Source organism: Osmerus mordax, chromosome 14 (assembly GCF_038355195.1).
Source record: "Osmerus mordax isolate fOsmMor3 chromosome 14, fOsmMor3.pri, whole genome shotgun sequence".
Lineage (NCBI taxonomy): Eukaryota > Metazoa > Chordata > Actinopteri > Osmeriformes > Osmeridae > Osmerus > Osmerus mordax.
This window is the reverse complement of record NC_090063.1, coordinates 5,200,529-5,226,463: the sequence shown is the minus strand read 5'-3', so window position 1 is coordinate 5,226,463 and position 25,935 is coordinate 5,200,529. Positions and strand designations below refer to the sequence as shown.

At 50.6% G+C, this 25,935-nt stretch overlaps 1 protein-coding gene across 1 annotated transcript; it reads right to left on the bottom strand.

Annotated features, from left to right (window-relative positions):
• On the bottom strand, positions 1-20,650 carry pcsk5a (proprotein convertase subtilisin/kexin type 5a). The gene is made up of 37 exons (XM_067250234.1): positions 20,462-20,650; positions 18,880-18,984; positions 18,379-18,606; positions 18,087-18,230; positions 17,570-17,649; positions 17,197-17,285; positions 16,779-16,951; positions 15,869-16,081; positions 14,972-15,072; positions 14,708-14,811; positions 14,498-14,615; positions 13,459-13,647; positions 13,068-13,204; positions 12,783-12,917; positions 12,361-12,463; positions 11,438-11,628; positions 10,951-11,035; positions 10,466-10,578; positions 10,108-10,243; positions 9,491-9,606; positions 9,234-9,336; positions 8,274-8,410; positions 7,910-8,110; positions 7,664-7,732; positions 7,457-7,499; positions 7,066-7,208; positions 6,714-6,917; positions 6,204-6,287; positions 5,873-6,071; positions 5,323-5,537; positions 4,942-5,184; positions 3,734-3,973; positions 3,345-3,522; positions 2,269-2,486; positions 1,864-1,964; positions 1,487-1,715; positions 1-476 (listed from the first exon to the last, which is right to left on the bottom strand). The coding sequence occupies exons 1-37, from the start codon at positions 20,648-20,650 to the stop codon at positions 1-3; spliced, it is 5,832 nt and encodes a 1,943-aa protein (XP_067106335.1).
• Positions 20,651-25,935: the final 5,285 nt, after the last annotated feature.

Genomic DNA, 25,935 nt, shown 5'->3' with positions numbered 1-25,935 from the left:
TCACCGGAAGGTGTAGCTCTCGTCGTCGTACTCCAGCTCGTCCTCCTGGTCGTCGCCGATCCCGCCGTAACGGAACTTGCGGTACACCGTCCCGTCCTGGCCCATGTACACGATGTCCTCGTCCTCGTCGTCATCGTCCTCGTCCTTCGCCCCGCCCTTCCCCCGCTCGCCCAGGCCCGCCAACTGAGACTCGCCAAAGTTCCCGGCGCCGGCGCTGGAGTGGCCCCCGTAGGAGGAGGCCAGGCCTCCGCCGCCTTGCCTCCCCCCCCCTCCCCCGCCGGAGCCCAGTTTCTCGTAGCCGCGGGGGGCGATGTCGGGGGCGGGGCTCTTGGAGCGGGAGCGCCGGACGAGGAGGACGACGGCGGCGAGGCCGAGGAGGAGGAGGATGGAGGTGGTGATGAAGAGCGCCAGGTTGCCTGTCGACTCCTCCTCTGCCTCGTTTCGGAAGGCAAAGTTGGTGCTGAGAACACACTCCCCTGCGAGACAGACAGACAGACAGTCAGCCAATCAGACTAACCCTAAATCAGACATACAGACAGACAGGCAATTAGACTAACCCTAACTCAGACATACAGACAGACAGGCAATTAGACTAACCCTAACTCAGACATACAGACAGACAGGCAATTAGACTAACCCTAACTCAGACAGACATACAGCCAGACAGATCGACAGGCAATCAGGCAGACAGGTAATCAGGCAGACAGACTCACCCTAACCCAGACAGCCAGACACACCAGATACCAGGCCCTCTAGACAGGCTTGACTTTGCAAACCAGGCCTGACAAATGATGGCTCTAACTCATACAACTGCTCCCTATTTTCAATTTGGGTTCAGTATGACTCAAAAGCAACCTGTGGTGATAAAAGCTTATTGGATGCATGGTGCTAGTTCCAAGCAGCACACCAGCATGACTTCACGGCATGAGCATTGTCTGTGTCTCTGAGCAGTTACAAATAGCCTGCATCTGGAGCATGTTTTTATGGGTCACACTTCTAATGGACTTGATCTCGCTCCAGATCTTCAGCTTGGATCCAGATATGAAGATTGGCTCGTCGGTTTTCCTACACCGGGAGAAGATTCTGGATGCTTTAAAGATGTCCTCATTTTCAAATTCTTTACAAGTGTCCACGCCCCGTCAACCCATTTCGTAGCGTCCAGTAGAGAAACTCCATCGCACTCAAAATCATGGATCTGGTTTAGGTGTCAGTGACATCACCCAAAGACAGGAGTCTTTATGGGTTAGAGTCATTATGTGACAGCTCACACACAGCTTCTCGAGCATCAAGATCGCCAAGCTCATCGAAAGCATTCCAGTTAATTCCGTTAGGGTTAGTCCTGTCCATAGATTGTAACTCTAAATCCGCCGCTAGCTACCTAGCGCTTATATTCTCAATCTCATATATGTGTATCTGAAAGCATACTTCCATAGGAGTTCATGTAAACCTCTTGGTCCAACCACTTGTTTCTCCTCTTCCATCTTACCTCTGGTCTCAGTGCAGTTACAACACTCCTGCTGGTCTGCTAGCGCCCCCGCCCCCTCCCCGTCCTCCTCCTCCACTTCCTCTGTGGGGCCGTCCTTCCTGCAGCAGAGCAGACAGCGCCCCCCAGAGGCCAGGATGGCCTGGGAGGGACACATGGTGCAGTTGTAGAGGCCCGGCCCTCTGCACTCCAGACAGGAGCTGTGGCAGTCCTCGCAGCTGTGACCCTCTCCCTGTAAGGGGGGTGGGAGGGGGTGTGGGGGAGTGGGTGGGGGGGGTGTGCAGAGGGTAGGAGCGGGACCAAAGGGGTGAAGGTGTCAGCCTGGCCTCTCTGGATCAGCGACAATAATGTTACGCGTTCAGGTCATCAGTGGTGGTCACCTGGACGATGGAGTACTCTCCCAGGCTGCACTGGGACTCACACAGCCCATCAGAGAGGCTGTATCCTGGGTCACATGACTCACACACCTGGGGGTCCACACCTGGAGAACCACCATAGGAACATAACACTATCTCCAGGACCCCAATAAGTAATGAGTTCAACAAAGGGATGATTAAGTTAATCTATGCTGAGTTGTGTTTGTGTGTGTTATTATGGGTGTGTATGTCTGTATGTGTGTGTACTGTATGTGTATTCGTCTGCACTCATGTGTGTACTTGTGTCTGTGTGAGTGCGTGTCTGTCTCAGTACACGTACACGTGTGTGTCTTTGCCAGTGTGTGTATATGTGTGTATTTATGTGTGTCTATGTCAGTGTGTATGTGTGTGTGTGTGTCTCCCACCTACCAGAGCAGCTCCTACAGCTGGGGTGACAGGGTTCACAGGTCAGGTGCTGGCTGTCCCGGTAGTGTCCCAGGGGACAGGTGGACAGACATCGCCCCTCCTTCCTCAGGTACAGCAGCCTATGAGCGCAGCTCAGGCACTCGTCGGCCGCGCCCCCAAAACACTCGCTGCAGCTCGGGTCACACCTCTCGCACATCCTCGAGGCCGCGTTACCATAGTAACTGGGGTCAGACGGGGAGAGCTGTCATCATTTGTGTCTGCGGTGTCTGGGGTGAGAAGTGTGTGTGTGTCTGGGGGGGGGGGGGGGGGGAGGGGGGTGTGATGGGGAGGGGGGGGGTGATGGGGAAGGAGGGGGTGATGGGTAATGTGAGAATGTGGAAAGATGTATTTGTGGAAGACGGTGAGAAGTGTGTGTGGGAGACTGTGAGCGTGTTGTGTATGTGTGTAGGAGGGATTGTGTGTAGGTATGTCGAGGCACTAAATATCCTTTGTGACTACTCGTGTCCTTTTTTGCATTCTCTCAGGGATATTTAAACGAGCACCAATTTAACGGCACATTAGCTTAACTCTCCCCATCAAACAGGACCATCTGCGTTTACAGGGCTCATAAAGGGCGCAGTAAATCTCAAACCAAATTGGGTGTGCTACGTCAGCCACTCTCTAGTGACACAACAGCCCTTGTGTCCTTATAGGTCAACTTTTCAGCACAGGGCTCTTGACCAAACACAGATGCCAGGTTAGACTAGGATAAAAACTTTAAACATTTGAGAAGTAAATTCTCTTTTGGAAAAGCCTGTTATACATGACACACCTGGCCATCGAAGTCATGTAGCCAGCGAAACCACCACAGTTTCCCACTGAAAAAGGACAACTTGATATTTGTACAAATGTGATTGGCTCGAGCTGTTGCCGGCGATGTCCTGTTGTCAAGTCATTACCTGGGAGATGAGGTAATGCAGCCCTGGATGTAAAAAGGGGGAGGGGGCATGATGGATGAGGTAGGGTGGCTGGAGGGTGACGAGGGTAGGGGGTGTGAGGGAGGGAGGATGGAGGTGTGGGTGGGCTGGGGTGGGTGCTACCTGGCCTGGCAGGTGTCTACACAGTCCTTGCTGTCCCGGTACAGCTGGGGCTGGCAGTTCAGGCACTCGTGGCTGTGTTTACCCACGCAGGACTGGCAGGAGGGGTGGCAGGCTTCACACCTCAGTCCCGCCTCCTCCTGGAAGTAGCCCACCGGGCACTTGTCCAGGCAGGTTTCATCTGCGCAGGCACACACACACACACACACACACACACACACACACACACACACACACACACACACACACACACACACACACACACACACACACACATTAGCATACACACAGCCAGCACACATAAAGCTAATCCCAGTCCAACCCCAGGCCCAGTCTATTCCCAGCCTAGTCTCATCCTAACCCCAACATAATCCCAGCCCTGGCCCACTCACTGAGCAGGAAGTGGTTCTGGTTGCAGTTGAAACAGTGGGTCTTGCCAGGTCCATAGCACTGGTGGCAGTGCTTGTGGCAGGGGTGACAGTCCGTGGAGGGCTGGTCCTGGTAGTGGTGTGGGGGGCAGTGGGAGGTGAGGGGGGCACAGTGGCCCTGTGTGTCCAGCTTCAAACCCTCCTTGCAGCTCAGGCAGGCGTCCAGGCCGGGCCCCGAGCAGGTAAGGCACGTCAAACCACAGCCTGGCCCAGAGGGGGAGAGGAGAGCTCACAACCAATCACAGCCTGGCCCAGAAGGGGGAGAGGAGAGCTCACAACCAATCACAGCCTGGCCCAGAGAGAGGAGAGGAGAACTCACAACCAATCACAGCCTGGCCCAGAGGGGGAGAGGAGAGCTCACAACCAATCACAGCCTGGCCCAGAGGGGGAGAGGAGAGCTCACAACCAATCACAGCCTGGCCCAGAGGGGGAGAGGAGAGCTCACAACCAATCACAGCCTGGCCCAGAGGGGGAGAGGAGAGCTCACAACCAATCACAGCCTGGCCCAGAGAGGGGAGAGGAGAGCTCACAACCAATCACAGCCTGGCCCAGAGGGGGAGAGGAGAGCTCACAACCAATCACAGCCTGGCCCAGAGGGGGAGAGGAGAGCTCACAACCAATCACAGCCTGGCCCAGAGGGGGGAGAGGAGAGCTCACAACCAATCACAGCCTGGCCCAGAGAGGGGAGAGGAGAGCTCACAACCAATCACAGCCTGGCCCAGAGTGGGGAGAGGAGAGCTCACAACCAATCACAAACCGAGGAGGGTTTGTAACTTGATGCACAGTTCCTAATTACCAACGTGCATCCTTCACTGAGAACCCCAAGGAATCAAGCATCAATGATTCATATAAATAATGAAGCAATGATTCATTCATGACCACGGTCCGGTAACCCTCTGAATGCAGCCATGCAGAAGGAATCAATCAGACTTTTTAATTCATTTTCATTCTTGGTTACAGCCAGCACAACAACCCGGGACACACGTATACATAGTCACGCACATGAAGCCAAGCATTAAGGATGAATATGCCATCGCTGTGTGATGATGACTATTGTACGATGTAATTACTTCAATGTCATTTATTATTTACCGTTGTGTCATTAATTTAGTGTTCACAAATCAATGGAGGTGGATTGCCCCGACCCGTGTGTTGATCTCCACCCGACCCACCTTCGCACTCCCCGGTCCGACCGTTCCTGTAGGTGTGGGCGGGGCAGTGGGAGAGACACGCCCCCTTGAGCAGCGTGGCGGCCGGGTCGGCGCAGGCGTCGCAGTCGTCGGAGCGCGCCCCGTCACACAGCTCGCAGTCCGGGTGACAGCGCTCGCACACACGCCGCTCCGAGTCCTCAAAGAAGCCCTCGGGGCAGTCGGCCACGCAGTGCCCCTCCTGGAGGAAGTGGTACTCCTCACAATCTGTGTGTGTGTGTGTGTGTGTGTGTGGGGGGGGGGGGGGTCGGGTAGAGAGGTTAATATCATCTTTGTATGAATCTCACCTGTACACATGTATGTCTTTGTCTGGGTGTATCTATGTGTGTGTGTGTGTGCTCCTACCTGTGCACTGGCCCTGTGTGTCACAGTGCAGGCAGGACAGGGGGCAATGTTGACATGCCCCCTCCCTGAGGGAGTGTCCGGGGGGGCAGGACTCCACACACTGGTGTTGGTGCAGGACCAGGGGGGCGTCACAGCTCACACAGTGGGTGGCATTCTGCTCACAGGATCCACAGCCTGGAACACAGCTGTGACACACCTGGCCTACAGGATAACCCCTGGATACACACACACACACACACACACACAAAAACACACACACACAGAAACACACACACACACACACAAACACACACAGAAACACACACACAGAAACACACACACACACACACACAAAAACACACACACACAGAAACACACACTCACAAACACACACAGAAACACACACACACACACACACATAAACACACACATAAACACACACACATAAACACCCACACACATAAGCACACATACACACACACAAGCACAGACAGTATTGCTTAGGTTCCAAAGAGTCTTTTTCGAACGGAATTATAGGATTCTCCAACACTTCGAAGATGTGGCATCTGACCTCAGGCACTGGTGGACACAGAGTCCGTCCTGCAGGAAGAAGGGGGTCTTGCGTGCGGCCTGACAGCGCGTGCAGCGCTGGGCGCCCACACACGAAGCGCAGCCCGGCGAACACGCCTCACACACACCGCTGGTCCGGTTGCTGAAGTGGCCCGCTGGACACCTGGACACGCATGTCCTCTCTGCTGTCAGGAAGCGCCCTGGGGGGGGGGGGGGGGGGGGAGATAGGCTTTAAAGGAGGACAATGCATAGCAGAGCAGAACAGTGTATAGTACAGCAGAGAAGAGCAAAGCAAAGCTAGTTCAGTTTCGGTCACCATCCGTCAGACAGACCTTTGACGCAGGTGACACACTGGCTCTTCAGCTCCCCAGAGCAGGAGCTGCAGGAGGCGTGGCAGTCCTCACACTCGCCCTCGTCTGCAGGGAAGACAACAGCGTGACACACGGCACCAGGAAGTGGAGGAGGAGGGGGAGGAGCCTGGACATTGCGCCAACATCTCTCCACGCCACAGTGAGAGAGAGAGAGTTAGTAGCCCACACGTGTGTGGTGCTTTGTATAGTTGAATGTATCTTGAAGTGATGAAAGAAAAAAAATGTTTGGGGGAAAAACACAAACACCAAATATAGGTGAAACACAGTGAGTCAAACCTTCAACACAATGCCAATCTGATACATTAGCAATGTAGAAAGGACAAGGCGCACATTGCAATCGTGTCATTGCGCCATCACTCTTCACCTCCTCCACTATGAAGAACAAATACATTTCATAGAATGACTGCACGCACAGGTACACAGGTGGTGAGACTGTGATACTCTCAGTATCTCCACCAGGGTTACTCTCACCGCTGTAGAAGGTCTTCTCTGGACAAGCCTCCTGGATGGTGACACACTCCCCATCTTCTGCCCTCTTTTCCTCGTCTTCGCAGGACAGACAGCTGTCGCTGTCTGGCCCGGTACACGTCGCGCAGTCCGGGTGACACTCCTCGCAGTCCTGGGTGTCCTCGTCGCCGTAGAAACCGTCAGGACACTCTGGTACACACTTCCCCTCTGGAGGAAAGAGCTTTGATGGTGAAGATCTGGCACAGCACACACACACACACACACACACAAACATACGCACAGCACACAACACTCACACACAATACCACAGACACAAAGAAAAGAGACACACGCTCAACTCAGCCGCTGCGCTGACCTGATAAGAAGAGGTCTGTCTCACACCAGTAGCACTGGTCCTCATCGCAGCTCACGCAGTTGTCATCGCACGGAACACATGTCATCTCCTCGGGCACGATGTACGTCTTGGCTGGGCAGTTCTTGTAGCAGCCCTCCTGAAACCTAACGACAGCAGGGGAGGGTGAGCCCCCCCGTCTGACCCTCTCCACAGAGGGAGCGTCACTCCAGCAACCAGGACAATGACAACAGCAACAGGAGTAGTGAGTAGTTTCTCATAGGCGGGCACAGAGTCTCACACTGCACTCGGAAACAGAGAGAGAGAGGGAGGGGGAGAGAGAGACAGACAAACAGGGAAAGTGGCTCAGGTCCCACTGGAGACAGGCCTACAGACAGAGAGCATTCAGCCTTACTTGTAGAAGCCGTCTGTGCAGGACAGGCAGTGTCTGGGGTTATCTGTTTGAGATACAGAAACAAGCTTAATGCCTCCCGTCCTAGGGTGCAGGCGTTCTGGGGCTGTGGATAGGGCTCGTGTGAGCAGGGACGGATAGGGAAGGGCAGGGGGGGGGTTAGGATTGGGGTTCGCGCGGGGCTTGTTCGGTGGTTGAAGCCGTACTTACAGAGGACACACTTCTTGCAGCCTTCCTCACAGGCCATGCAGTCGTCATACTCTGGATCCTCTACTTCACCTGTGGGGGGGGGGGGGGGGGGGGGGCAGAGTGGGAGGTTCAGAGAGAGAGACAACTGTGAAGGTGTTGAAGTTCATTTTCTAGGGCCTACCAACAACATGCAACATCTCTGTCTCTGTCTCTGTCTCTCTCTCTCTCTCTCTCTCTCTCTCCCTCCCTCCCTCCATCCCTCCTCACCCTCTCCACACTCCAGCTTGGTGCAGAAGCCGTTGGAGACGTAGTAGGAGGAGTTACAGCGGAGGCAGCGGGAGGGGGCGGAGCAGACGGTGCAGTGGGCGGGGCATGGCGCACAGGCGTTGTCCTGGGTGTGATAGAAGGCCTCCGGACACGTGTCCACACACTCGCCGCTGTACAAGTAGCGGTCCGTTCCAAACTTGTCTGGAGAACCACACACACACACACACAGACGTATACACACGTACACATTCACACACAAGGCACAGACAGATCGTGGATGAATCCGAAGAGATTTCAGCTCCGTCTGGCTGACAGAGTGATTGGCGGGTGTTGTTGACAGGTGTGATTGACAGGTGTCGCTCACCTGTGTCACAGCTAGTGCAGTTGGCAGGGCCACTCTCCAGACAGGTGGCGCAGGTGTGGTCACACAAGTGGCACTGCCCGCCAGACTGGTACTTCCCCTGGGAACACTCCTCCTCACAGCGACCCTCGTCCAGAGACCTGGACCAATCAGACACACAGACCTATTGTTACTCCTAACTGTACATCTTAAGGTGGTTATTCAGAGTTTGTCAAAACTGCTCCCTGTTGCCGGGGTGAGCTTGGTAACCTGCAGTTGCTTAGAGAGTCCAGGCACGGTGGTGTTGTTTGGACACGTCTGGTAAATATGACACAAATTATGAAAGCATCGTGGACCTCAGGGTCAGACTGGAACCGTTTCTTCCCCCAAGCCATCAGACTCCTCATCACCCAGAGACTGGACTGACATTCCCCTCCCCTCAAACACACACACACTTATACTCAACTGAACAACATTCAACTCGTTTAGCCATTTCGTTTGAATTATTCCTTGGTTTTGTAATGCAAAGCTAATGAATTATAGAGCATACAGTAGAGATTTCTAAAGCAGAATATATCTAGCTAATAGAATTTGAATCAATGCTGGTAATTAATGTTCCAGGAAAACAAATGTTTGAGCCTGCCAACTGAGGTAAGGTACATGTCGAGACAGTTGCTGAAACAGCCGGAAAACTCTTTCAGCCAGTTTTTTCAGAAGGATGAAACACCTGAGGAGCCAGTAATGATGGAGGCTTGCAGATGGAGAGAGGAGCAGACTTCAACTATTTTCTCTGTTAGTCATCGTGTTTGTTGTGGCATCTGTTGCACACAACCTTCTGCATTTTCTCTGATCTCTGGTATGTGTGTGTGTACGCAAGTGCGCGCGCGTGTGGGTGTTTGTATGTGAGTGTGTGTACGTGTACACACAATGTGTTTACGTGTGCGTGTGTGTGTGGGTGTGTGTGTGTGTGTGGGGGGGCCTCACCATGAGGGCTCACAGCTGATACAGTCCTCACTCTTCGGCCCTGTACACTTCCTACATGTTGCCTCACACGCGTGACACGCCCCATGACTGTCCTGGTACTCCCCTGGGGTGCAAACACACACACATATATACACATATCTGGCACACACACATACAGCCCTGTGTATTAGTGACGCAGTAATATCCGACTGATAAAGCCATGAAGGCCAGAGGAGGAGGAGTCAGAAGAGGAGCCGACAGGGGAAGGTAGGACTGACCGTGTCCACACGCGGTGCTGACCACACACTGGCCGTCCTGCAGGGGGCGTCCGCTGGCACAGCTGCTGCAGTTCCTGCTGCCTGGTCCCACACAGGTGAGACAGCCGGAATCACACCTGAATACCCCCCCACCACCACACACACACACACACACACACACACACACACACACACACACACACACACACACACACACACCATTGGAGCCAAACACGTCCCACAAATCCACCCACCCACTTATGGTTGGCTTACACGATTACACGATCGTGCGGAAGCTGTCGATGCCATCCCTATGTCCAACTGCGTTTGACGCCGTACATTTTCAATTTGGCCACGGGTGGGTTTAACCGCTCTATGTATGGTCTTGTGGTGCATTATCAATCAGAACACAAATCTTTCCAAAACCCTGCCCAGTAGCCTATCAGCATGTCGCGCAAACATGTGGAGCGAGCCCACCCTCTGCAGACAGATCTGTAAAAATAGGCAAATAGTGTGTGTAAAGCAGGCGTTACACACACACACACACACTCCTCTACAGGGTGCAGGATAGGGCCTGCCTGGCTGCCATTAGAGAGATAAACCAACCGCCCACACCGGAGCACACGGTGCTCGCTCACCTCCTACACATCCTCTGGCCGCCAGCGTCGTCCGTGGCGAGCGTGGCGTAGAACCCCGGGCTGCACGAGAACACACACCTCCACTCCTCCATCAGGTATCCCTCTGCACACTGGTTACACGCCTCCGCACCGGCGCCTGGCAGACACACACACACACACAGATACACACACACACACACACAGATACACACACAGATACACGTAAACACGGACAGCATAAATGCTTGCGCCTCGAATGCTAAAACCTCTCAACGATTATGCAACAGGGCATCGAGGACCGACAGGAGACTCGGTATGGCTGTGGATCCGGAGCTGTGCAGGGACCCTCCCATCCACCACCATTGGCCTCTCCACTTACCTGCACAGGTGGCACAGGCTTGGTCGCAGGGCTGGCAGGAGGCCCCCTCCCCCTCCTTGTCGCTAAGGTAACTTCCTGCTCCGCAGCTCCGCTGGCATCGGTTACCCTGGAGACTGGAGGGATGGATGGGCGGGGGGGGGGGGTATGTGAGTCCAGTGACATAGGCAGACAATGACTCATCAAAGCATACGTGGTCAACGGGACCCATGTTTCGATCTTCAGCATTCGACCCCCCCCCCCCCCCCCCCCCCACACACACACACACGTATGCATGCACTCACAAACTCTCTCTTAGCTGACGACCACCGCCGCAGGCAAAAACACAGATTCAACATTACACTCGGCATCCGGTTAGTCGTGACGAGTTTACTGAGCGAGAGAAAGTGCCACATGAGCATTCAGCATGCACGGCGTCGGCGGAGTGGCCTGTGTTTACAGAGCAGGTTCATCCCGGTGCCGTCGGAGGACTGCCGCGATTGGCTCACCTCGTGCCTGGTTTGCATTCCGTGCAGATGTTGACTGAAGTGCACCTCAGGCAGCTGTCACTGCATCGACGGCAGGTATTCAGATCTGAGGAGAAATCACACCGGCCCAGCCTTCACTACCGACGCCGTCGCTATGACGTGCACTCCACACCCTGCGGACACGCGCACTGCTGTCCAGTCACCCGGCTGCTAGCCACTCAGGAGTCCTCTGTCACAGGTCAGCCCTCTGACAGACTGGTTATATATCTTTTCCACGGGTTAAATACAAATGTGTGTCAATTAGAAGACACTTTCATTCAATGAAACATGGTCGTTTTGATTCCTGATGATGTTATTGACTCCCGTCAGGAGTTTGACTTTTGACCTTAGCGATGTCAACATTGTCGTCAAGGTTCTACTGCCTTAGCTACATGTCTCAAACTCCTCCGAAGTCACCAGGCTATCCAACTCCACCCAGAAAGGAGCGAGTCTTCAGATGAGCACGTACCGTGGTCCAGGTAGTAGTTGTCCCCGCATTTAGCTGTGCAGCTATTGGTCCCTTCGGTCAGGTGGTGTCCGGGGCGACAGGAAGTGCACTGGTCACTACGACTGCCGGTGCAGCTCTCACAGGAAGAATAGCACTTCTTACAGTGATGCCGGTCGCCCCAGAACCCCACGGGGCACGCTGACACACACGTCCTTTAGCAGAAAGAAGAGAGAGAGAGGGGAAGAGAGAGAGAGAGGAAAAGAGAGATGGGGAGAGAGAGAGGGAGAGAGAGAGAGGGGGGAGAGAGAGAGAGGAAAAGAGAGAGGGGGAGAGAGAGAGGGAGAGAGAGAGAGGGGGGAGAGAGAGAGAGGGAAAGAGAGAGAGGAAAAGAGAGAGTGATAGAGAGAGAGAGAGAGAGAGAGAGAGGGGGAGAGAGAGAGAGGGAAAGAGAGAGGGGGAGAGAGAGAGAGAGAGAGAGAGGGAGAGAGAGAGAGAGTACTTCAGTGTCCAGTGAAAAACCTCTATTAACCTTCCAATATTAGTGTTGTGAGTGCTGTGTGCCCAGATCATCTTCTATAGATAGAGCCTGAAGTGGTATTTATGTGAATACTAAGTGTCCGGGTTGTTTCCTGCTTATTATACAGTCATATAGAGACTGCTGAGTCATACTCTTGTTCAACTCCTGGAGACTAAGATGATCATGTGACCTGGGATTTCAGCTTTGTTCTGATGCGTTGAAAACTGTACCTGCACTGTACTCAGCAGTGCTGTTCTGTACAGTGGTGCACTACACTGTACTGTTATACTGTTTTGTGCTGTTCTGTGTGTGGAGTGCAGTTTTCTGCTGTCCTGTACGACACAGTGATGGGCTGCATGGTAGCGTGCTGTATTGCTGGATGCTATTTGGTGCTGGGGGTGTGTGCTGTAATTGTCATTGATCTGACCTTGTGTTGTTCTTGAACTTGAGGAAGAAGTGTAAGCACGTGACACACTGCTGGGGGGCGGGGCCCTCACAGCCATCCTCGCCGCACTCTGCGTCACATGGTCCTGGCAGGGCACAGTGACACAGATTGTGACATCAGCATCAACACAAGACCAGAATGCCGGCAGTCACGACATCAACACCAGACCCCCAAAAAACAGAAACAAAAAAAACACGATCACAACATCATTGAATGGCGACAAAGAGACTTGGACAGCAGGGAGGTGGGAGGGGCCTCCTGCTCCACAATCAGAGTCACACGGCCCTGTCATTAGCCACTAGATGGGTAGTTTGACTTCTCTAAGAGACTGCGATAATTGGGTGCTGTCTGCCTCCCCTTCCTGTGCTACAAAAAGAGAGCTATTTTGCGATGGCGTGACTCACCGCTGTATTCCTCGCTGAGGTCATCGCTGCTGCTGCCGCCGGCCGGCAGCTCAGCTGAGCGGGCTTGCTCACGTCGCATGGAGTACGGGTGCTTGGAGGTGCCATAAAACACCAAAGCCCACTCTTCCAGTTTCCCTGTAGACGAACCGAATTTCATTGGGTTCACTAAACTAACCAAGTTATTATAAGTAAATCAATGAAAATAAAGAGTTGGACAAAGGGTAATAAAAGTATAAAATGAATGGAGGTTTTAGAAGTTTTATGGAGTATATTAGTGTAGCTGACCTTGTATACTGTTCTCTCTCTTTGGAGAGGGCATGTCGAGGACCTCCAGACTCCATTTCCCAGAAGACCTTTCTCCCCAGCAGTGAGTGGTCATGAGCTCCCAGCTCCGAAAGCCCTCAGTTGATTGGTCCAGAGGCCTGTAACACAACACGGTCACAGAGAACCACAGAGTCAGTCAATCTTATCACTGGGACGGAACTGCACTTAGTTGAGGATTTCCAAACTTCCCTAAAACCCTTAAAGAAAACGTATTAGACACGTGACCCAACTGTGTTACTGAACCTTTAATGATCTGGGGCATGTGTGTGTGGTGTGTGTGTGGTGTGTGTGTTGTGTGTGGGGTGTGTGTGGTGTGTGTGTGGTGTGTGTGTGTGGTGGGTTGCGGTCCTACCGGTTGGCCAGCAGCTGAGAGCGGGTTCCTGCGGGTGACGTGAGCGCGATGGAGAGGTCACCACGGCGACCGTGTGTGACGGTGACTCGGACAAGGACATGTTCCACATAGACCACATGGTGAGGGGGGTGGCTGGAACAGCCAGTAGACTCATGGACAGACCTCAGCACAGAGCCTTCTGGTATGACACTGTGTGTGAGGGGGATATGAGATATGAGAATATGAGAGACAGAAAGTGGAGAGAGAGAGAGAGAGAGAGAGAGAGAGAGAGAGAGAGAGAGAGAGAGTGAGAGAAAGTCAGAAAGAGAGAGAGTTGGACAAAGAGTGAGTAGGAGTGCATGAGACAGAAGGGCAAAGCGAGAGCGAGAGCGAGAAACCGAGGGAAGGAGGGATGGGAAAAAAAAGTTGAACACAAGGATTAAAAGAGAGAGAGAGAAAAAAGACGGCAGGAAAGTAAAAAATGTCTGCGGAGATGGAGGGAACTTCAAAGAGGCGTTCAGGTGTGCCAGCTGGCAGCAGAGGGATTTGTTCAGTACCTGAGTGTGCTCATGCACATGGGTGCGCGCAAGTTTTAGTAACATGCGTGTGTGATTGTGTACGTGTGTCTGTGTGTGGTTGTGTACGTGTGTCTGTGTGTGGTTGTGTACGTTTGTCTGTGTGTGGTTGTGTACGTGTGTCTGTGTGTGGTTGTGTACGTGTGTACGTGTGTGTGGTTGTGTACGTGTGTCTGTGTGTGGTTGTGTACGTGTGTCTGTGTGTGGTTGTGTACGTGTGTCTGTGTGTGGTTGTGTACGTGTGTACGTGTGTGTGGTTGTGTACGTGTGTCTGTGTGCGGTTGTGTACGTGTGTCTGTGTGTGGTTGTGTACGTGTGTCTGTGTGTGGTTGTGTACGTGTGTACGTGTGTGTGGTTGTGTACGTGTGTCTGTGTGTGGTTGTGTACGTGTGTCTGTGTGTGGTTGTGTACGTGTGTCTGTGTGTGGTTGTGTACGTGTGTCTGTGTGTGGTTGTGTACGTGTGTGTGTTTGTGGAGGGGGATACCTGTTGTTCAGCATGGGGGTCTCCTCACACACATGCTGGGGGGGGACCTGTCTCCAGCTCTCCGCCTCCTTCACCAGACGCTCTGCGTCAAGCAGGCCAAACCCATACTGGTGGCTCACTGCACACACACACACACACACACACACGTTAGTTTGTTTGATAACTGGTTGGTTTGTTTGTTGAATAGTATAGTTACTGTGGTTAAGTTACCCTTGTATCCTGCTGCGTTGGTGTACCAGTCAGGGTCGTCAAGGTGACCAGGCTGGGATGTTCTCACGATCAGGTGCTGGACGTCCCTCCAGGTCAACACAGGACTGGACAAGACCACAGCACACACATCAATTCATCAATACATGGGATTTGTAGACTGAAATGAACAAGCCGATGTTTTGGATTGATTCAGTGACAGCGTGTAGATCGGGAAGACAGGGTATTGATCATATATATATGATTTGATGGTCTCGTGGTCAGTACTTGGCATCCAGGGCAAGCGCGATGACCCCAGCGGCCATGGCGGTGGAGACGGAGCTCCCAGAATGCACTGTGGTACAACCTTGCTTCAGATCCAAGGTAGCCTGTCAGAAGCGGCACAGGAAGTAAAATGTTTCTCCTAGGGTGTGTTATTGGCCCATTTAAAAAGCACATCATTTTCCTCATCACAGAAGGCTTCTTTTATGGCGGTATATGACTTTTAAATCATCATTCTGTTGAAGTTGGTCTTTTGTTTTCTATATATCTGGTAGTGATGGCAATCTTTGTGGTTACTAGCAGTCAGACCAACTTCCTGCTCCAGAGTTACTTCCTGAGTGACTCTGGTACTGAGTGACTCTCTGGTACTGAGTGACTCTCTGGTCCTGAGTGACTCTCTGGTCCTGATTGACTTTCTGGTCCTGAGTAACTCTCTGGTTCTGGGTGACTCTCTGGTACTGAGTGACTCTCTGGTCCTGAGTAACTCTGGTCCTGAGTAACTCTGGTCCTGAGTAACTGGTCCTGAGTAACTCTGGTCCTGAGTAACTCTGGTCCTGAGTAACTCTGGTCCTGAGTAACTCTCTGGTCCTGAGTAACTCTGGTCCTGAGTAACTCTGGTCCTGAGTAACTCTCTGGTCATGAGTAACTCTGGTCCTGAGTAACTCTCTGGTCCTGAGTAACTCTGGTCCTGAGTAACTCTGGTCCTGAGTAACTCTGGTCCTGAGTAACTCTCTGGTCCTGAGTATATTTGGTCCTGAGTAACTCTGGTCCTGAGTAACTCTGGTCCTGAGTAACTCTGGTCCTGAGTAACTCTCTGGTCCTGAGTGACTCTTTGGTCCTGAGTATCTCTGGTCCTGGGTAACTCCCTGCTGCTGAGATACTTTTTGCTCCTGAATTACTCACGGCCTCCAGGAACTGGTCCTCCTCTGCACCATAGGCGGTCGTAAGCGTGGAAGCACAGGGTTCCAGGGGGGCATGCCGCCCCCCAGCCCGGGTAGAGCTGGACACAGAGATGGTGTAGATGCTGCTAGCATAGCCATCACAGGAGCAGTGGTCGCCATAGCGCCCACCGTTACCTGACGCCCACATGAAGATGGAGCCCCTCCCCTTCCTGCCCTGTGGAGAGACAATATTTACTTTGCAAAAGCTTTATTGGCACAGGTTTCTGTGAGCGAACCATGTGAAAACACCTTGGTGATCCCTCCTCTGGTCTCCAGTTGGGTCTCTCCTCTCTCACTGTGTCAGATATAAGCTGCATTAATGAGGTCTATCACAGTCCAAACACACCGTCAGCATGCATTTACATATCTGAGAGAGTGAGAGAGCGTTGAAAAAGAGATGAAGAAAGAGAAAGAAAGACAGAGAGAAAGAGAAGTCGATAGAGTGAGTGAGAGAGAGAGAGAGAGAGAGAGAGAGAGAGAGAGAGAGAGAGAGAGAGAGAGAGAGAGAGAGAGAGAGAGAGAGAGGGGGGGGTTATTAATAATATTTACATATTGATTCAGAGATAAGGATGAGCCCTTGAAGTAAACACACAGCCTGGGGAAAATGACAGAAATCCACACTGACACACACACACACACACACACACACACACACACACACACACACACACACACACACACACAAACAAACACACACATACACACATACACCAAAACACACACACACCAAAACACACACACCCACTTTCAAGTTTTCCAAAAATAACAATTTGTTTACATTGTATACAATGGTGTAGCTATTATTTACACCATTTCTCTCTCGATCTCTTTCCCTCTCACTTGCTTACACACAGACACACACACACACTCACTGAGCGTATGGCGTGCTCCAGGGCAAGGCGAGCTAGAGTGCCAGGCCCCTCCACAGTCCTCCCATCGTCCTCCGGCCCCCAGCTGGCCGAGTAGATGTCCACATGCTGGGGCCTGAAGCTCAGGGATTGGGCCTCCACTATGTCTGTCACATCTCCATCCAGCATACGAATGCCTGGGGAGACATCAGGGAGGTGGGACCAAGTCAGTTTGTCACAGTAATAAAGAATGAATGAATCCATCCATCCATCGTTTTAATTTGACCATGTCATGTGACCATCCGACCCTCGGTGAGGCTGCAATTCAGGAACTCACTCTCACCCTATCATCCTGATTCCTTCATTCACACGTACATCATTCACTGATTTACATATGAGTGACCCTGGCATGCGTGGCACCATGTGACCCACAGTGGCTCACCCCCTATTCTGGCGTGGAAGGACACTCCCACAATGCAGTGGGAGTTGTTAGCAGTTGCAGCGATGATCCCTGCGCAAGCTGTCCCATGGCTAAAACACAGGGGGTTGGGGGGGGGGGAATGGGGACAGCAGCAGATGCATATGCATGAGGAGGACAAAGACATAGTGCCGCTACATCTTTCCCTGGGAATAGACACCATCATGCATATTCATACACACATGCAATTATACAGGAAGCCATGTCTTAACAGCAGAGACCGACCGAGTGAGAAGACTGAAGGAATGTTGCCGAGCTGTAATGAGGAACGTGCGTGTACTGTGTCTGTGTGTGTGTGTGTGTGTGTGTGCGTGTGTTTTCTCCAATAGGAACTCACTTGTTGGTGGTGTTGGTGATGTCATATCGGGGGGTTGGGTCCGGGTTGTTCTCAGTGATGTCATAGCTAGCGAGAGGATCCTGGAACACAAAAGCATAAAATGTCAGCGGCCATACTCTCTACACCCCCACCACGACCAGAGGCCATTAGCTCACCGGTCAGCAAGACAGCAAAGTGGACCAGACATATCCCATCCATTCTATATAGCCTCACCTGACCTTTTCAAATTGGACCGGCCAAAAAGGCTTGGATCGCATCGCTTGTCTCAGAGCAGCAGACTGTTGCACTCAAAGACGCTGCCAAATGGCTTTTAATAAATGTCCTTTCGAATAGAAGGTGAAGGGGGGGGGGGGGGGGAGTTGAGGGCAGAAGATCCAATGGAAAGACAGTATGTGGGAGGAGGAGGTCTTTTGAGGGAGGAGGATGAGGAGAAGATAGGAGGAGGAGGATGGGGAGGAGGAGGGGGGGAGATGGAGGAGGTGGGAGGAGCTGCAGAAGAGCGTCTGAGATCACACACATAGTTTGTCTGAAGGTCCGGATGGCGTGGGTCGATGCCGTCGTCCAGGACGGTCACCACCACCCCTCGACCGGTGAAGCCTCTCCTCCAGGCCCCTTCTATGTTCATGGAGGACGGGCAGCTCTGGGAGGAGTCATCACAGTGCTGGGGAGGGGAGGGGAGGTTAGGCAAAAGTAGGTTATTGTCTAAAAAAAACCTTCAGGAAATCCAGGGATATAGACATATAAGATGGCCACACCTTGTGCTCAAAAACAACATGGCCTTTTTAGGATCAGACTAAAGAGACTCTTACAAGATACCACTGGCTGCTCCACTGGGGGTCATTGAAGGTAAAGGTCTGGGCCTGGGCCTGGGTCTGGGCCTGGTTTTGGGACTGGCCCCTGTCCTGGGTCTGGGTTTGGTTAGGTGAGCGTTGGTTGTGGTGATCCAGTTTAGTCCTGACGTCGATGGAGTAGATGTGACTGGCTCTGGAGTTCCTCCTAGTCCTGCTGTGTATCACCTGCTGCTGTAGCCACTCCACCTGGATGCCCACACCACACACACACACACACACACACACACACACACACACACACACACACACACACACACACACACACACACACCACACACCACACACAGAGAGATCAGACAACATTCAGCATTCAAAGTCATAAATGGATATAGTGCAACAACGTACACATCACAGGGGTTGACTTGGAAGATTGCTGGTGTGTGTGCTTGATATCATGCAGATAATGAATTATACAAGCAAGGTCTCAATAACACCCCCAGTGGGATCTCATTACTCTACCTTGGTTTCCTTGGAGATGATGCGTGTAATGTCTTTGTTGGACACCATAGAGCGTTCCTGGGTTCCATTGTGGCGGAACCAGTAGTACTCCTCCAGATCTCCAACCTGAGGAAAGCCAGGAACACAGAAAAACATTCACACCTGCTTTCTTTTACCGTAGCGTGTCATTTAAAAGCTGCTAGCAATAAATCAATTTTTACTTTAAAAAGAAGATTAGCGTGTGATTTGTCTGTGTCATTATGTAAAAGAATGTTGTTGTTTTTCTGTTTAGGTCAGGAGTTATCAAAAAGTGTGTTTTAGGGATTTTATGTGGGAATTCTGTGTGCCTGTGTCTAAATACCTCTTGAATAATGCAGCCAGTATTGGCATCCGTCATTGAAAACGTTACCTTACACCATAAGGGTAGTCTTACAAGACTGGGAAACCTGACACACACACACACAGCCACACACATACAAGTTTATATGGCTATTCTTGTCAGGACTCACAATTCAGTCCCATTCAAACACCAGTTTTTCCTTACCCCTAACCCAAGCTCCTGACATACCCTAAAATTATTTCTAACTCCTAACCCCTCCCCTTAATGAAATTATAACACTAACACTAATTCAAACCCTATCCCTAAAATCCCTTAGAAATAGCACTTCAACTTACATGGACCAAGAAAAGGACACTTTTCAATGTCAAAACCTTCACATTTTCCTTAGTTTACTAATCTAGAGTGGACTTCTGGTCCTCACAGCACATATAACAGCCGGTACACACGCCCACTCTCCTAGTCTTCTGTCCAAACACGATGGTCCACGACGAGCATCCTCTCACTGCATTTTGAGAAATACATTTCTTGGACCATGTGCATCTTGGATCAACTGTGGTCGTGATGTTCCTGTGGTCACCAGGTGTTTGGTCCAACAGCCCCGCACCCTCGCTCCGCTGCACTCGCCCAGGCAGCGGCGCTAAAGGTTGGCCCCACATACATCTTCTGACCCCCCCACCCCCCCGTCTTAGAGAATGACTAAGCTCTTAACCAACAGACCACCTCAGTACCTCTGACAGAAATGTCTCAGTCACACAATATCAATGTATTTGTCTGTGGTCGTGTTGTGTCTGTGTGCCACATCTAAAACCAGGCTTCTGGCCTAGATCTCTGGATTGGATTGCTTCTTACGTAGGGTGCCCAGTACAAGGTCAATGACTTGGCTCATTTGATATGAGGGCCACACGACTGTTAGTTGCCCGAATACAAATGTGCTACCTTGTCTGCCATTATAGACACTCCTCCTCCATAGTCTGAATGATTCAGAGCTAACGATTCAAGGCCAGTCTAGCATGTAATGTAATGGTTGCCGGACACCTGTGGTTCCAAGTGTTTTAGCTTTAATCCCCCACTTAAAAGAAGTTAGATGCTGTTCAGAAATGAATACACCTTTTGCTGTTCTCAGTGAATTATAGAAGAGTAAATGAAGGGGAAATGTTTTCCAAACCAATATTTAGTCTGTCCAATTTTGATCATACAAAACTGTACAGTTCAGGAACTACTCTAGTTAACACAACTTTATGTTACAAGTAATGGTTGGCTTACCTGTCCCATATTAACAAATCCATATTTATTTAAGGTACTCTCTGCCGTTTCTGAGCCCCCGGTTATCCTCACCGCCCAGTCGTTGGTGTACACCACCCCCAGACACTGCGGCAGTACAGACCCTAACCACAGTAGGACCATCCCCGCTGCTCCGCTGAAGTTCACCATCTTCCGCTCTCCCTTCGCCATTGTTGCCGGACGTTATTTGTCCTCCAAAGTGATCGCACCGTCGGAATCAGCTTCACATTGCGGTACACCTTTCATGTACAGTAGCCTATACTTTTATCGGTGGTGAAATGAATAATATTTCGTGTGTAAATAAAATGCGTTTAGGCCCTACAGATGTCCCTGAGAAACGGCACCTGTCGGGGCACGGAGTCGTAAGTGATGCAGACAGGTAGATATCAGGTTACCACCCCACCTATGACATCGAGCTCATGTTTCTTACAGGTGATAAGACAAGAATGAAGCGACTTGAAATTAGGTGACGCGATGACAACTTTTAATCCATTGTAGGGCTTTATTTTACTGAAGAAGCAAGTGCTGTATTTAATAAATGTTGGCTTTATGTTCCAGCGTTAGGAATGTGTCTGAGACACCAAAGGCATTAAAGTGGATACCTTTTATTGTTTTACAAGCTATGCTTAGGCTGCTTTATTTGCATGGAAAGCAAATTAATCATTCCTAGGTTTAGCCCACAGACACACTGTAATTGACTGTGAAGCTGCAGTTCATATTCTCATTCATTTTTACCCTTGATAATGTGAAATGGCCGCCAGTGGCCCACTTTGAACACAAGTGACGCAAGTGACATTGTGAGGATGCTAAGAATGCAATTAGTGAGACTGTTCTAATTAAGGGATATTGGGGTTGGCCATATCTTTTATTCATCTAGGGCTGAGAAGCCGAGTTCTCACCTCTGGCGATGAGACACATGCAAACCAAGATGACAGCTTTAGCACCGTTTCGGGGGACCGATGAACGACACTTCTACGGTGAAGTGTTTTGTTGTGTTTGGTTTCAAGCGCTCAGAGAATATAGGCAATTATGGGAAAATGAAACTCGTGTAAGCGGAAAGAATTCCGATCATGTTAATCGGTTGTTGTTTCATTATCTCCTCTCAATAATAATATGTTAAAAACTGCTCCCATTATTAATGCTTTTGTAACAATTTAGAAATGATTGATTGCTCTCAATACGTAATCACATCACAACTCAATGGCTCACATCAGACTTGATGCTAGCAAATTAGATTATATCCTATTCCCACATGCAAGACAAGATGCAAGACAGACGAACTTTTCGTCTGTAACACACACTGTAAAGTCAACAAAAAGCTAATAAAAAATGTCCTTATTTGTACCGAAGAAAGTCGTAGCTATATGGTAATATGTCCTTTAGAATTACAAATAATTATGAACTGATTTCTGTATGATGCAACAGCCAATGCAGACTAACTTCATGAAGCACCTTTTGAAAAGAAAACACGCTGGATGAAAGTACAAAACCAAAGCCAGAAGCACCTCTCGGTAAAGCAGTCACAGGGCTTTGAAGTGATCAAAAACACCCTCTGAGACACTGACTTTGATGTTTGAAAAACTCTCAAATTGCGGCTAAAATTCCCCTGGAAATAATTGTCAAACTGTGTTTTTGAGCACCTTGACTACCCTGCAGGTATTAACCAAACCGTATAGGTTGTTGTCCATGAATCTCACTGGCTGTGTGCACTAGCGTGCTCTTTGTGGTGGAAATGTTTTCTGGCTCACCTCCAGTGCAAATTGGAACGGACGAATGTCAGTGGAAGAAGACAAAGAAGAAAATCGGAACGTTTTAATTTGTTGTTTGGATAATTTGTTGGTTGGTTGCTTAACCAGATGGTATGAATGTGCTCCAGAATAGGTCACTGACACAAGCTCTATTCTGCCTGTGGTTTACTCCCTAAGACACTTTCTAAATGAAGCCTGATTCATTGGAGTATGTCATGTAACAAAACACAGGGTGTAGTTTTAGGGTTACATAGGGGCATATGCTTCACATTTGCAGTGTCCTCGGTTCAGTCGTTTCTCCACCTCGCATGAGTATTTGCAGGGTAGATGCCATCAAGCTCCACATTCTTGTCTGTTGTTCCTCGTTAATTAAGCCAATTAGACAAGCTTACAGGAGGGCTGGCAGGCCATAAGTAGACAAGTTATTACAATTCATAGCACAATGAATATGTAAGCCTGTTCCTCCCCGATGACGGACACAGGAGGTGTCATAGTGCATATTCCTCTTTTAGCAAGCCTGTATTTACATATTCTGATGGTTGCCGAGGCCCATTTTTATGCAGTGGTAACAAGGGTGACAGGGGAGAGTTTAGCTCATATTTTATTTAACCAATCTGTGGCTGAGTTGACTCAGAAACTCGGCAGGTCGTCTTGAAATGGGGACTTTTTAATTCATTATTCACCGTTCCCCTGTGACACGCGCACAGCCTTGGCTGCTGCAGTGAGTTGGGGTCAGACTTCACTGAGGAAGATAGCCACACTAAGCTGCATGTAGATAGGAGTGGAAGTGAGTCAATATATCTGTGCGTGTGTGTGTGCGCGAGCATGTACGTTGGTATTGAACAAGTGCACGCAGTTTTGTTGCGATAAGATGCGGTGAGTGCAGTGTGACCATCTTTCAGTTATTATACATCACAAACCCCATAATCTCTTAGTGTAATGAGCAAACACTTCATAAACGTCAAACAGCGGGGCAGGAGTTATTACTGGTAAATTAGATATGAAATCAACCTCGTCTCAAATAATTTCTTGCATCAGATGTTTGTCTGACAGTAATTTTCGGTTGACGAGTTTGAACCCTTGAAACTTTGCATCTTCCTCCTCCTCCTTCTCCTCTTCCTCCTCCTCTTCTTCCGTCAGGATGACTTGGAAATGACCCCCTTTGTTGTAATCTTCTGTGTTCAACATCTTCTCTGTATAACATCACAAGCCAATGACTCATACGTATTAGCTTACTTTCCCCCTTTCCTACTTGTGTGTGTGCATGTGTGTGTGGATGTGCATGCATGTGTGTGTCTGTGTGTGTGTGTGTCTGTGTGTGTGTGCGGATTTGCATGCGTGTAGTTGTAGTGGTTGTCACAAAGACATTATGCATGCTTGTTGATGCCTCCAGTCATTCTTGTAAAGTGGAGCGTTGCAGTGAATTGCGTGAGCGAACATTGACCCTGGTGTGGCTTTGAAGTGTCTAGAAGACTGGCGTGGTGTCCATCTGGACCCAGATACTCTACTGTACCCGGGAATGACCCACCCAGACCAGAACATGCAGGGTTTGATATGTTTTGAAAGAAACATGCCTCACATCTCTGGAGGAGCTCTTCTGGAATGTTCTGAGAGCAGAAGAACCAGCTTCTCTGCCAGTCCGCCGGCTTCCCTGCCTGCCCACAGCACCTGTATATCTTATCTGCCTGTGTTCCCAACCTGTCATAGACCCCCCCCCCCCCCCGACTCTCCCCCGACTCTGCTCTTTTCATTATGGATGCGATCTTTCCTCTCTGTTTGTTCCTCCCTGCAGGCAGGCAAGGCTCAGATCCTCTCTGCTCCCTGTAAGCTCACTCTGTTCCGGATTCCGGATTACTCCAGTAGGATTAATAACTGATAACGCTAGCGAGCTACCCTGTCCTCCTCATAGCACTGCACGGCACTGCACAGCAGGACATGACACAGGCAGACAGACAGAGAGAAAGACAGGTAACCAGCCATGGAGAAAGAGGTAGAAGGAGGTAGTTCACTAGGGAGGGAAAGGGAAGCCTGGGTAGGATGTCTGGCACTGTAGAACAAGGGTGTCTCCCCCTGGAGAGATAATTTGCTTTATCTGTGGAGAACAATGCGTATGTGCTGAGTTTCAATGTGTGTGTGTGAGAGAGCGAGTTGGTGAAAGAGAGAGCGTACAAGGCGAGTTTCAGTCTTTGTGTGTAAGAATCTTTTGTATTTCGTGTTTGTGTGCATGTATGACTGTGTGTGTGTCTACACATTTATTTTGGGACGATAAAACTTTGACAGCTAAGCACTTCCATTTGTATACCTCAGTAGAGCACAGCAGGATGCAGCATGAGTTCAGTTAGTGAGCCTCGGGCCTTTATTGAACTGAATCCGACTTTGTGATGCAACCTTGCATTGCAGTGTGTGTTTGTAGGTGTGTGTGTGTGTACACTGCCCACAGATATATGTTTGAGTGGCCAGCGAGAAAGCTTGGCAAGTGCAGTCAGACTCCCCCAAATGTTCAGCCAAGTGCCCTATCTGTCGATTCACAGGGCTGTGTTCTCCGAAACACCTTCAGAGCGAGACCAGGGGAGGAGATTTCATGGGGCGGAGCCTGGGAAGCCTGGGAAGCCAACCAGAGATGTCAGCTCTCTACAACATCACCTACGCTCACCTGCTCCCCCCAAACAACAACAACATGATCCACAACATGAGAGAAAGAGAGCTCTCTCTCTCTCTCTCTCTCTCTCTCTCTCTCTCTCTCTCTCTCTCTCTCTCTCTCTCTCTCTCTCTCTCTCTCTCTCTCTCTCTCTGTGTTCTCCTGATAGGCAGCCGGCGTGCATCGTTCGGTGTGAATGCATTCTAGCTTCGGGAGCAGAATTTGGAATAGTCTGGAAACAACAGCAGCCATGAGGGGAGACGGACAGGAGAAGAACCCAATGGGGTCGCTGTAGAGTCTCTCCACAGCCCAGGATGACGCGGGCCATGAATGACGAACCAGGACTTTGTCACGTTCCTTCAAATCTCCTGCTCTCGTCAGATGTCTGAGGCTTACGTCTGCGGATCGGGCTCCGACCCCTGTCTGCGCGGCCATCTGGGGGAGAGGGGGGGGGGGGGGGGGTCTCGTCCCCAAGTCCGAGAGGGCTGCGTAATCTCAGAGAGCCGCTCCTCAAATTTTTGGGGGCGCACGTAGCTGGAGGTCGACAGGCGTCATGGTTACGGTAACTCGCCCGCTCCGCTTGGCTGAACCCTGGAGGGGGATGGTCAGTGTCACCACTGCACTCGGCTGACGTCTTCCCTGAGACGCGCATGTTCAAACCCACCCAGACTGAAGAACCACGAGAAGAAGACCAGGGTGGTTGTGTTAAAATACTTTATAGAGCAGTAATCTGTTTTGGATATAAAGCAGTCAGGAAGAACAACTCTGGTGTATATACTGTCCACTAACCGTCTCTCTATCCTTTTATCTTGTTGGACTGTAGCCTTCCCAGCCTGTGTGTGTGAGTGTGTGTGTGTGTGTGTATATTAATTCTAATTATATTAAAGGTTTTAAATGCGGGTCATAATAATTGATTTCTCGCAACGTCCCAGGATATAAAAGCTAGTGTACTGACCCTCATTACATTAGTCCATTAGTGTAATGATGAAGACTTCTCTAGTCTGCCTGGCTGTCTCTTTGTCTCCGCGTGTCCATCTGTTTAGCTCTCTTTCTCCCTCCCATTTCCTCTC

Bases quoted from the DNA above. Each gene is read 5' to 3' on its own strand.
- pcsk5a (XM_067250234.1), bottom strand. From the start codon at position 20,650: ATGGCGAAGGGAGAGCGGAAGATGGTGAACTTCAGCGGAGCAGCGGGG. The intron at 17,650-18,086 runs GTGTGTGATCTC...TTTGTGTTCCAG, and splicing joins CGGACCTTCAGACAAACTAT to GATCCTCTCGCTAGCTATGA. The intron at 1,716-1,863 runs GTGACCACCACT...CCCCCCTTACAG, and splicing joins GAGAGTACTCCATCGTCCAG to GGAGAGGGTCACAGCTGCGA.